Source organism: Watersipora subatra, chromosome 1 (genome assembly GCF_963576615.1).
Source record: "Watersipora subatra chromosome 1, tzWatSuba1.1, whole genome shotgun sequence".
NCBI classification, from domain to species: Eukaryota; Metazoa; Bryozoa; class Gymnolaemata; order Cheilostomatida; family Watersiporidae; genus Watersipora; species Watersipora subatra.
In genome coordinates, this window is record NC_088708.1 from 14219863 (window position 1) to 14233543 (window position 13681).

General features: G+C 37.9%; 1 protein-coding gene across 1 annotated transcript in view; it reads right to left on the bottom strand.

Annotated features, from left to right (window-relative positions):
- LOC137386037 (serine/threonine-protein kinase A-Raf-like) overlaps positions 1-11202 on the bottom strand; it is a 29447-nt gene extending 18245 nt beyond the window's left edge. The window contains exons 1-6 of the mRNA XM_068072688.1: positions 11047-11202; positions 9033-9134; positions 7648-7780; positions 3727-3908; positions 1376-1479; positions 34-151 (exon numbers count right to left, since the gene is read on the bottom strand). Of these exons, the coding sequence (XP_067928789.1) occupies positions 34-151; positions 1376-1479; positions 3727-3908; positions 7648-7780; positions 9033-9134; positions 11047-11088 (681 nt within the window). The 5' untranslated portion in view covers positions 11089-11202. The remainder of the gene's footprint in view (positions 1-33; positions 152-1375; positions 1480-3726; positions 3909-7647; positions 7781-9032; positions 9135-11046) is intronic.
- Between the last annotated feature and the right edge of the window lie 2479 nt (positions 11203-13681).

Below are 13681 nucleotides of genomic sequence, written 5' to 3' on the forward strand. Positions count from 1 at the left end.
TTATTGTGCAGGTAAGAGACCAATAATACTAACCCACTGATGTGGCTGACTTCGAAAAAGCCCATAGAATGAGTCTGATGGCTTGAATTCTACGACCGTTATATCATATCCAGCCAGTTCTGATGTGTCTATGTCCCAGTCTATGGATGCTCTAAAGTCAGACAACTAAAGCTATTACTCAACAAGGCAAGCAAACAAATGAGACAAAAATGTGTGGAATGTTCTAATAGTAGACCTATACAATGTAGAGAAGAACGGAATAATAGTGGCTAAAGATGGACGACCTGTCTATGTGTGAGACAATGGCCAGCAATACAAGACTTCAGAGAAAGGAATGAGTGAGGCGACTGTGGAAAGAAAGAGTAATAGACAAAACAGGTGTAGGCAGAAAAGAGAAAAAAATGAGAAAGAAACAGAAGGCGGGTGAGGGTGGTGGGAATGAGCCAATAAAAATGGAGAAAAAAGTGGAGAGGAAAACGGGAAGATAAATGAAAGTAGAGAAAAAAGGGAAAAGTGAGGGAAGCTGAAAAAGTACAGGGAGGGAAACTGGGAGAGTACAGGGAGGGAAACTGGGAGAGTACAGGGAGGGAAGCTGGGAGAGTACAGGGAGGGAAGCTGGGAGAGAACAGGGAGGGAAGCTGGGAGAGTACAGGGAGGGAAGCTGGGAGAGTACAGGGAGGGAAGCTGGGAGAGTACGAGGAGGGAAACTGGGAGAGTACAGGGAGGGAAGCTGGGAGAGTACTGGGAGGGAAGCTGGGAGAGTACAGGGAGGGAAGCTAGGAGAGTACAGGGAGGAAAACTGGGAGAGTACAGGGAGGGAAGCTGGGAGAGTACAGGGAGGGAAACTGGGAGAGTACTGGGAGGGAAGCTGGGAGAGTACAGGGAGGGAAGCTGTGGGAGTACTGGGAGGGAAGCTGGGAGAGTACAGGGAGGGAATATGGGAGAGTACAAAAGGAAAGCTGGGAGAGTACAAAAGGAAAGCTGGGAGAGTACAGGGAGGAAAGCTGGGAGAGTACAGGGAGGAAAGCTGGGAGAGTACAGGGAGGAAAGCTGGGAGAGTACAGGGAGGAAAGCTGTGAGAGTACAGGGAGGGAAGCTGGGAGAGTACAGGGAGGAAAGCTGGGAGAGTACAGGGAGCAAAGCTGGGAGAGTACAGGGAAGAAAGGGAGCAGACAAGCGCATAGAAGCTGATGCAGGTAGAAAGGGGACAGAGTCAGTAAATAGAAGCAAGTGCAAGCACAGGGATTAAGGAAAAGATATGAGAGTGTGCCATACGGTGTGGAAGCAGACAGTGGAGAGTTGGAGTAATCCCTCTCGGGTATTTAAAGACACATGGGGCATGAGGTTAGAGGAGATATAGCAGCGGCGCACATACTTGTCTATTGTGCTTATGACCCTGCACTCTTTGGTAGTTAGGTTTCTATGGTTTAGTTTCTTCTCCAAGGCTTGTCGGAGAGTGATGCCCAGCTGCGCCTTAAACTGCAAGAAAATATTTTGAGGTAGACACGAGAAGATAAGTCCGAAAACAATAAAGCGCATCTTAATATGCTTTTGTTGATTAAATTGTCCAACCAAAAGCAGAGAAAAATGGCAATTAGGCTAGATTGACTAAGACATGTTATGCTTTAACAGAAAAATGGGCTGCTGTATCACATTGAGCAAACCGGGCCACTAGCTTGGTAGATAGTGCTGACAAAATTTTCGGCGACGAAATTAACCATTAGTTTCGTATGAACGGTCATCTCTTACCAACATTTCTCTGGACGCTTCATTTGACTCGCCTATTCAGCCAGGGCCTACAGCCTTTATTCTGCAGGAGTCTGAACATAGTTACTTTCCAGTGAACAGTTGACCAAGAGAATATGCCTAGCTTCATCCAATATAGCCTGTCTTGACAAACTGTTGTTTTTGCGGAGTTGCACCCCCGCGAGGGGGCGAGCAACACAACAGCTTGTCACAAGACGTACTGCACCTAATGCATCAGCTGCACTTATAGGAAGTTGTTCTCTTCCGTCTATGCGGCTTGGTTGCAATGTTATGTCGGTCGCTCCATTGGTAAGCATAACGAATTTCGCGCAAAAAATTATTTAGAAAAAGTAAGATTACAACGTTTAACCAGCGACCAGTCTCTGCGGTAAACTTTAGTAGAACTTGAGAACTTAGGCAACAACAGCAACTAAGCATGTCGTTATGTGTGCACTCAGTCAGTTTTATTTCTATTTTTGTATCAGTCAGTTTTATGTGTTCTTATAGATTTTATTTTCAATTCATTTTATTCTTAAATTTTACTAATGTTTACAAGAGAGACCAGTCTTTGGTTAAACGTTGTAATCTTATTTTTTTCTACATAAATCTTTGTACGAAATCTGTTATGATTACCAATGGAGCGACTGACATAACATCGCAACCAAGCTGCATAGACGGAAGAGAACAACTCCCTATAAGTGCAGCTGATGCATCAGGTGCAGTACGTCTTGTGACAAGCTGTTGTGTTGCTCACTGGCTCGACGGGGTTACAACTCCGCAAAAACAACAGTTTGTCAAGACAGGCTACATCCAATAGGGATCCAACTAAAGTTATAACTACTCATTCAGGTCGATCCTTTTCCCTAACTAGGTCGATCCTTTTCCCTAACTAGGTCGATCCTATTCCTTAACTAAGTCGATCCTATTCCTTAACTATTTTATAAAACTTAACTTTGCCCGATTACCATGAAACCCTAACAGATCCATCGTTTTGGTCAGAACCAATGTTGCTCTGAGGTGTAATTGGAACAATGAAAGACTTGCCACCTAGCTGAGAGGCAACAAAGGTACAATTGAGAGCAGCTTACAATACCCTCCCACTTTCACGATGCAACACCTGTTACAGGCCATGCATCACAAAACCTTTCGCAAAACTAAAAGCTAAAAATATGGCCCATTACTGTCACCCTTTCAATACAGCAAGTTTACCCATAGGTCAGGAGAGCAGCAAGCTACCCTGGATTAAATGCATTCAATTGAGTCAATGGCCTTGTCGTTTTGCATGTGACTGAACAGATAGGGGCATACATGTGATTGCTTTGAACATTCCAGTCTGAGACAGTACGCTATGCATGCGAACAACAGCTATGATTGTGCTAGCACGAAAACTGCGACAATACTGACAGGCAGAGGTTTCACGGCAGACCCTGAAGCCTAGTCAACACCTCACTAATGCGTAAATGCAAATACAAATGTCTGTCTAGGCGCGGAACAAACATTCTTAAAATATTTCAGTTACTTTTCAATTCCACTAATAGCATGCCATTGTTTATGCAGAAGAAAGGCAATGCGATGCAGCTGCTGTACATTTTTCGTGCGCATTTCAGCAGACTCGCTCGGCCTGCTCTCACTATGTCAGTATATTGTCAGTATATCGTCAGTATATTGTCAGTATATCGTCAGTATATTGTCAGTATATTGTCAGTATACTGTCAGCACTCTGCCAAATGGGGCCAACTAACCACAGAACACTGAACATTCGTTAGGAAGACCATGAAAGTGCCTTCTTACCACAGAGGTGTTAGGCATTTGACATGAAGGCCGTTACATTGCCTACTTAATACACAGTGGTGGGCTACGCTAGGAATATTTTAACTGCCTCTCCAGAGGCAGGAGGCATTTGACAAAAGGACCATGAGAGTATTTACTGACCACATAGTGTTGGGCATTAGGAGGAAGACAGTGACAGTGCCTACTTACCACAGAGCGTTGGGCATTTGGCAAAAAGGCTGTGACAGTGCCCAGGGATGATGAAGAGAGAGACTCGTGAAGACCACCTGATGTTTGCCTCTCTTCATCGCTGTGGGAGCTGCTGCCTCCACCTCCTAAGTAAGAGGGAGATGAAGGGTCGCTGTGACCTGACCTCGGGTCTGATGCCATTCCTACAATAAAAAGTGAAGATATGAAAGGCTTGGCAGGAAGATGTAAAACAAGGGACTAACTGCAATAGAAGATTCAAAAGATTGGTCAGCACTGCGCCAACAACAGCATAACAACAAGTAGATGACATAATAAAAAGACATCCTAGCTTAGCAGTTGAGAGATGAGATGGTATGGGCATATCCAAGAAGATACAGTGGACCCTCGTCATACAATTTTAATTCATTCCAATGTTGGCATCGTAAAGCGAAACATTCGTAGAGAGGGGTACAGAAACCCATAGTAATTATCTAATGCACACACCCCATGGTAAAAATTATCAAAATTTTATATATGAACTGTATATACTAAAAATTAGTAACAATGTAATATATTAACCTTACTAACTATAGTTACCTATTATAGTTACTAAGGTTAACATAGTAGGTAACTATAGTGTGTTTATTGCATTTAGTAGTTATGATCTGCAAAAATATGTAACATTACAATGTACTATGTACAGTACGTACTGTAGGAAGTTCTTACCTTCGAGACAGACATAACATTAAATGTTAAATTCAACTTAAATGAATTTAGCTTACCAAACACATACTTAAAGCTAAGTTTGAATATGTATTTTACTACACTTCAACTTTGTAATCGGCTAAAATTTTATCACTTAGCTGTTTCCGGTTTCCCTATAACTAATAACGCCGAACCGAGTCAGAGAGAGCAAGCGTCATATCTCTTTTATGCGTTGTGGGAGGGATTTTAGCAAATAGCATATCAGCATCTTTGTTATTCCGATGTATTCCGTACGCAGACTGACGAATTTGCATTTCGGGATAAACTTCTGTTGATTCGAAATATGGTGAAACAATGTCATATGTTAAGGACAAAAAACATTGTGTTCCACATCAAAATGCAAAACAATCGTATAAAAGATTCATCGTAACCATTTGCAAGAATTTGCTTCACTATCGTAAAGCATTTGTTAGAAAATCAGAGTATTTTATATATCTTAAATGCTTTTTTAATAAACAGTTTATGGTATGAAATAATGTAAAAATGCTTACAACAATTGTTTTTAGACTTGGAACAAATTAAAATTATGTACATTATTGTTTCGGAATTTGAACCACTCGCATTTAAACAGCATTATGCAGGATTGTGGTGAAAAGTGGAGGTCAGACAGGCATGGAAAGACTGCTGAAACAGGACCTACTGGAGACACTGCTTGTGTACAGTGTGTTCAATTCAATTCTGACTGTTGCTATATGGTATGCTCAAGAGTGTGTCAATTAGTAGATCTCTGCCTAATTGACTAATAAAAACTGAAGCAGACGTTGTGAAAACGAATTCGCAGAATTGTCAAAGGCAAATTTGAAGACAGTGAGGTCACTTGAGAGACAGGTTCGCAAGTTTAGTATTGCTTAGAATTGAAGCCTGCCAATTTGTCTTTCTTACAGACTGAGAATACCGTAAAAGCTCTAATTGAACACCACCTCTAATTGAACGCCACCTCTATTTGAATGTCGCCTCCACTTGAACGCCACCTCCATTTGACCGCCACCTCCATATGAACGCCACCTCCATTTGAACGTCACTTTGAAAATATTTGATCTCAGTGAACCAATAATATCAAGGCATCAGTAGTAAAGTGTCCAGAAAATCATATCAATAATGAATTGTTTACATCAATAACAATCAATTCTCTCCAAACTCTAAAGCTTTCATGTTTTTCTCGTTAAAACTATGAAATCAACACCATAGAAATAATTAAAAACGATCTCAGGTTAATAGTAGACTAGTTCCTTGTTTAATGCGGTCCTGATACTTCAAAGTACATGTATATAAAAACGGTTTACAATTATGATGGTACAAAGGTTACGTTTAGCGAGCATAACTTTTACGCGTTGCATTTATGCGAAATGCAACGTGTAAAAGTTTTGCTCTGCTAAAAAAATTGTTTAGACGCTATATCGACTAGTTAAGCAGAGCAGAAGAGTTAAGGTCAGAAAACATTATAGAAGGTATTGGACAACCAGAAGATGTTTGTTCCATCAAAAGCAACAATCAGAACGCAGCTATCCAAGCGAACGAAGAAAATATTTTTGTTTTACAAACGTTAATTTTGGCTTATGCATGTACAATAAGTATGGTTCTTTTATGTCACTTGTTCATGAATATATCTTTGTAACGTTTGATAGATTATCTTTATATAACTTACAAATTTGCAGATTTATAGCATATTATTTGATAGCATCATTGCAGTAATATGATTTTTCAATTGATCGACACTCGTAACTCCTCTTCTATTGAACATTAAAAGCTAGTTTTTGGTGCAAACTGTAGAAAACATATCAATGAGTGCAATGAGCTTTTATGCAACATTGGTGAATATAGATATAAAATAGAAATACGTCTTCAAATTTAAAACAAAATAAAAATTGAACGTGCGAACAAATTGCAAAGCAGGACACAGGCTATAATATCATCGTATGTTATATGCAAGTGATAGATATCAACTGGTAGAGATATTTCTCGGTTCTCAATACATATTTATTAAAAGATCTTTGACAAGTTGGAGGAAAATTAGCAAATTTATTGCACCCAAAAGGTTTAATATCACTCCAACGGGGAAAAAAGGGGAAAATAAAGACGACATTCGCTTCGCCTGTGAAAGGGCTAAATTCATTTTCTCAAAATTCTGACGAGCCATTTGAAAAATACCACACCAGCCTCCATTTGAACGCCACCTCCAATTGACCGCCACTATAGATGGGTTGAAAAAATAGAGCACCATGGCGTTCAATTAGAGGTTTTACGATACTTTAACATGAAATTAAAGGCCCCGCGAAAGAAAATAACTTAGTTATAATAAAAATTGAGTCTTTTTAAAATAATACTAAACAGTGGAAAAAAAATTGTGTAAAATTTTTTAAAATTTACACTAAAAACATACAATTTTTATTACAAGTATTATGATGAACATTGAAATGCATAAATGCCAAAAACAAAACTTCGCCCAACTTTTCCAGCTTCAGTGTGTTTCGCCAAGCAGTTTTTGCAAGGCTGATGTTGAGTCCAGCATTTAGGGTCACCTCTAGAGTGTTACTGCCTATGTGGCTTGAGCAACTCTTAAATTTTGACTTTGAATGTCATAAAGCAACTGGAAATGTAAACATTTGGCAATGTAGGTTGATAAAATTAGCTTGTTCTCCTTCGCTAAAAAATACCATGGTTATATTTTAATAAAATTCTTTCAACGAGAGGAAATCCATGCTTACAATCATAACTAAAGTGAAATATGGCATGAGCATCAACAAAAGAGTTAAGGCATAAGCCATTGGTTTGTTTTACATTTAGAGAGACACTCATGGTTTGATCATTCTGGTACAGTTAATAACTGGCTTGCGCTAATAACACGCCAAACAGTTTCTTCTTCACACATGGTAGACTCCGCACGCGCGGCGTGCAACCACGATACAGACCACCCAACCTTTCACATACCAACACATTAGACGCTGAAGCATGGTCTGGTATATAAGTCGTATTTATTTTTATTCAGAGAGTAAATAAAATGACGTAGCACTGGAACATCAACAAACGATGTCATATCGCAATAACTTCTGACTAGATGTAAGGAGAGCCTCATGAGGCCAAAGTACAGCTAACAAATGAAGGTTGAATTAGGAAACGGTACCCACTCATTACAGCACCACAAAGAAGAATGAACTAATATCACAGCGTGTTACTAACCTGACTCTGTCTGAAAAAAAGATGACGTCTCTGATTGTGAAGAGAGTTCATCGTTGTACTCCGTTTCATCGTCCATCAGCTCTTGATAATCATTTTGCAGCTTAACAAGCTGATCATTTAGATTATTATATTCCTGCAATCATAAACATATATAATCCAAAAACTCCGACACACAACAGTCATGTTTTACCAGGCATTCTACAATAATCTAATTCAACAATAATCTAAATAGGTCCCTTTAGAACAAGGCAAATCGTGAGTTTGTGCAGCGTTCAAGCTGAGAAACACTGGAATGGAGTCACTGTAACTGGGTCTCTCAAAGGCATATTGATTTAAGACTGTTGGTTAGCTTACAACTAAGGTGGTGTCTTGATAAACAAATATTGGGTGGAGAAACCGTCTGGAGTAGAGAACGAATAGCCGAATACATAACAGACTAGTTTAACCATTCGGCCAGTTGAGCTGACAAGAGAAAATTTAGCTTTGACTTGTTGAATTGGACTGCATACCCTAAAATTCCGCATAATATTGTCGCATCCCACATTCAATGTACACCATTGGCTACTGCTGCTTTAGATGAAACAAATGAGGGTTTCAATTTAAAAAGTTGAATCTCAAAACAACTTATTGGTGAAGACACACACACTCGCACGCACACACACACAAATAGCACTCCATCCTAATGGCAGTCTGGTAAAGGACTGCCATTCATAATATAATTTTAACCTGTCTCCATACCTTTAATTTCTAACTTGCAATAATATAATACTTTGAAAATGAAAAAGATTTTTAGTGCATGTTCACTATCATTATTAGATGTCATTTTAAGATACGCATTTAGCACATAGCTAGACACATTCATTTGCTGTGCAATCACCAAAAATACCAAATCATCTACCGAGTAGGCAACTCCGCATCATCAAGTTTGTGAAATGTAGCAGTTGTTTACCAATGAGCCTGCAATATACATACTAAACAACGTGAAACACAAATATTTTTATACTATATGACATATTAGCTATGTGTCAAGTTTGATACAAATCTAAAGATATTTGCACAGTTAGAGTGTTTACAGTAAATAAAACAGAGCTAGTAGCACATGAAAGTTTTTTAATTCATGCAGCCCCCTGTACATGAGGATTTTGGTCTTTATGTAAAGTTCAAGGTTGCAGCCAGGCTGGTACCCCCAATCACTGGTCGAGCTTTTGAAGGCTTATGTTGCTGTTTAAAAAACGTTCACCAGCTAATACTCACACCCCAACAAAAGTGATAATGCGGTTAAGTTCTTTGTAGCTAGTATTAGCTCAAATATGGTGAGTAAAAAACCTACACCAACATCACATAAGAGTAGATTAGCGAGTAATTTTCAATGTGGCAATACAAACCTGGATATACATGGAAGGGGGGTGCCGTTGACTTCCAAACCGAGCATTGAGCTTGTCGACTTCATTCTGTTTCAGAAGCATCACTTGCTTTATGGATCGCATCTAGAACACACAGTCACGGGTCTAGGCAATATTCTAGAACACATAGCAATGGGTCTGGGGAATATTCTAGAACACAGAGCAACGGGTCTAGAAAATATGAACATCTGCATCATCCAAGAGACCAAGACCATACTCATCATTATAATTAAAGTTGTCCAATGCTCCATTTGAGCTATGCACAGCCATTTGAGGAAGAATGCAATGATCCAACATATATTTTATATATATATATACATGTATATACTTGTAGGTGAATTATATATCATTTAACGTGCATATCCCATGCCAGGTTAACATCAGTTGGTAATAGAGTTATCAAATGTGCCAGAGAATCTAAATAGCTCCTTGATGCAAGCGTACAGAGAGAATGAACTTGAAAAGCTACACAATTATGACCTCTTTTATAATCCATCAGTACTATATGTATCGTTACCATAACCTATGAGCACATTTCATCGCACTCCTTACAATATATGTATGCTAGTCCTATTTAAAACAGCCAGCCACCTACAGCCATAATCGCCAAGGGAAGCAGGCATTTGATCCAAACTATCAAGCTAAGATCATTAACAGAAGACATATAAAACAAGTTCATATGAAGAGAAGTTCCATAATACATATTTATAATAGCCCTAGCTGACTAAGGACTGCTCTATATATATCTTAATATTGCATGTGAGAATGAACAAGTTCTCAGGCGTTTGCTCTTTAAATTATAAAACAATCTTTGAATGCTCACATGCCATTTTTAGTTCATAATGATGCTTGTAAACACAGATCTCTGAACAACAGAAAAACTTGTCAAAAACATCAGTGGTAGTGCTTACAAAGGAGTACAAACTAAGGTTTATCACGTCTATAATTGGAGAGCCTTTATGACAGTACGGTTGTGTGTCTAAACTTTAGGAGTGGCTCAAGTAATTTGTGACTTGAAAAGAATATTTTTTAAGCAAATTGAAGAGTTAATGTCTGATAGCTCCAGCTGATCGAGCTTGAAATATTTTCACAATAGGATATATATATGACATCGCCGCAGCTACTCATCGATCTATATAATACGTTGGTGGTGGACACACCGGCACATTTGCAGGTATAGCTAAATGCTGACAATGTGACAGCTGCACCAAAATATCTTATGTTACTAATTGAGCTTGGTTATCTGGTATGATGCAGATTAAAATGTAAATAGTGAAAAAATTATTTTACATGATCAGCAATGGAACATATTTTATCAGGTATACAAAGAAATTTGGAGCATCCATGAGGCATTCTTGAATAACTACATAAAACCTAATGATTTGAATGGTACTAGTAGTTGCCTCGCCAATTACTACTTTCGTCTACTGCCATCCAGACAGATGACTACTGCAAAAATCACACAATTGATAACACTTACATATATTTAAAAAGTCTTTAATGTATTATCTTGGGGAAGTGTTTTAATAGCTGGAATTCAAGTGATAACTCTTACTGAGCCTTAATTGTGTACATAATCTTCACACTAATCTATACACACAAAAAACACAGCATAATCGGTCTAAGTTTCGAGTGAACTTATCTAATGGCTGGCAGAAGTTGCAATGAATACTTTCATGCAGACAATTACTCTGGTCGTCTTAAACAAACTGACAAAATATATGTCAAATGTTAAAAAACTCAATACATAAGCTAGATAATAGAGAAGTTTCCTCTCAAAATGCTATTTGCAAAATAACAAGTTTCAATTTTTACAACAAATAGGTGAAGAAGCCATCGGACCCAACTAACCAACAAAACGCTATTCATAGCTAAAAACCAAACCAACAAATTAAATGGTTTTTACTAATGTAATAAGCAATTCTCTCAGTAACACTGTCAAAATAATAGCTGAATCTAATTGAATGTAACTACCTATTCGTCGCTAGAATCTTACCTTTTCATCCTTTGACAGATTTTCTTCAATAAAACTATTCATTTTTAACTAGGTTGTTAAGTCCATAGAAAAATCTGACGTTTAGTGATTTTGGGAGTACCGGCTTAACGTTTTCAATATATGTAGTTTTAGTACTCCGTAGCAGATTGTGCAAGCAGTCTTTTAAGCCGTTAGGTAGTCAGTCTTGCGTACTAACTTTGTTGCATATCACGTGACAGTAATATTTCCATCGCGATTCACTATTGGGCGACGTCAATAAAAATCCGTTTTAATGAATTGGTTTGAGAGTTGTTTACCCCTAGCAACTTCAATGTTAGGGCTAAACAACTTTGCTTTTTGCAGTTTCTATTACAATCTAAAAATGGTGAAAGATTACCCACTAATTAATCACCTAATGTACCACCAAAAGTATACTAACTAGATAGAAATTAAGTTTTTGATCATAGCTGAGTGAAAACCATGACACTGTGATTTACAGTCGCCGTCTTGAGCTGAGTAAAAGCCAAATATTAGTTGTCATCTTAAATCTGGTTAGATTTGTGTTAGACCTACCAAGGTCCATGTCACTTATCAGAAGCCATTAGCTAACAGCTAACTTTGCAACAATAAAGCTAAACAACAAACACTGCGCAACACAATAAGGTACAAAATGGGTGATAAAAAACCACAAAAACAAATAATTCACATGTTTTATCATCTTAATTACAATCTCAAAATGAGTTACACAACTATCGCGATTTTAATCACATCGAATGGTTTTCTGACAATTATGGTCAGCTAATCTTCTGCGAGACAGTTTTTATACATTATGTATAAAATAATATAGTGGTAATTTCTTTGTTGCTCCTAAGTATAATTAAAAGGATATAAGTGAATAGAAAAACTGATAATGAATTTTGAACAGTAATTAATTTTGAAAAATATTTGAACAACACCCACATATATCTGAATAAGGACAACTCTAAAATTACTAAAATTACAAAAATTTAAATATGTTATAAGATAATCAACTGCATATATATCAAACATTCAAAAAGATTATTCAAGACTCTAAGTTCTTAAAGATAAGAATTGATGGCTTTTGCTTGGTTAGACTGCTAGATAATGCAACAAATATAAGGATAAATGTTTCTACAGATTAATATCTAATCAGGATATCTCATATCAAGACAATGGAAGGAACGCCATGCATGCTTTAAACTTAGCAAGAGTATTTGGTCAACTTTAGTGAGCTATTATAACACCTCCCATTTTACGTTTTAAACTATATTAAAGTGAAAGCAGCAACATGAATACATGAGAAAAATTGTTTTTGTTTGGAAAATAAACATTAATGAATGGCGGGTTCACAGAAATCTCTTACATCACAACTTTTTGTGAGTAAATTCCTATCATAGCATCTCTTGCCAGCACTAGTAATGTAACTGAATTTAGGAAGGCTATCAGCATTTGAACAAAATCTCTAGCAGACTCCATCACTCTAAAGCCGTAGTGTTACTCTCACCGTCACGTCATCTATCATAGCCGGTGCTCCAGCATTCAGGTAGGAAAATGAGCTAAGAACATTGAAGCTAATTTAATTAGAATACATAAATATCTGATTTATTTGTGTTGTCTAATGCAGATATGGCTGCTTGTGGGAACCTGAGACTACCAGAGTGTGGCACACAGGAAAAGTGTACATTATGTGAATGCACCAAGGTGGACGCCCGAGTTTGCCTTCCTTGCAACCATCAATTCTGTCACAGCTGTGTCAATAACAACATGCCACCTGATTGTCCGACAATGACATCGTGTCCGAAGTGCTGGTATGTATCATATTATTTGACGAGCATACAAGCCTATACCGTTTCTCTTTTTGATTTGTAAACATAATTAAGACAAATACTAGATTTCTCTGAAAAAACAACATTTTATAGCTATGACGTGGATCGTCATCGACGAAGGTTTTCCCCTGAATGCCTGCCTAAAACTGAGCCATGCGCAAACAGAGCCAGGCCAGAGAACACAAACGACTTCTTCTGCTACAACTGTATAAAAGAAAGAGGCACCGACTGCAGAGTGCAAGCTAAAAAGTTCTGCCTAGATTGTGACGTCCCGCTGTGCGAGAATCATTTGAAGGTCAGTTTTTTCCTTCGAATACCTCAAACCATTAAAGTAACACCATTTTTATGTTTCTTTTCTTGCCGCAGATCAAATAGCATAAACTTGTCTTCCTTTTCAGCAACACAAGACATTCATAAAAAAGAAGCAACATACGATGCTGCCAATAAGCCAGTACATGCTAACCAAAAAGAAGTTTGAGCAGCGGAAATGCCGGGTGCATCCCAAGCACAACTTGATGTTTGTCTGTACAAAGTGCGATGTAATCCTCTGCCAGGTGTGCGTCGCTTGCTGCGACTGTGAAAAAGGTTTGCGGTATCATACTTTCTGCAAGAGCACTCATAAATTTATAAATTTAGCAGAGTTACAATGAAAAAACTCAACAAGCTATGATATATATATATATATATTTTATAAGCTTATAGCTATAAGTTATAGTATATATATAAGCTATATATTATAGCTCATAATATATACCATGATATACTATAAGCTGCCATTATACTCTGTCATCAACTCATACTGGATGAAA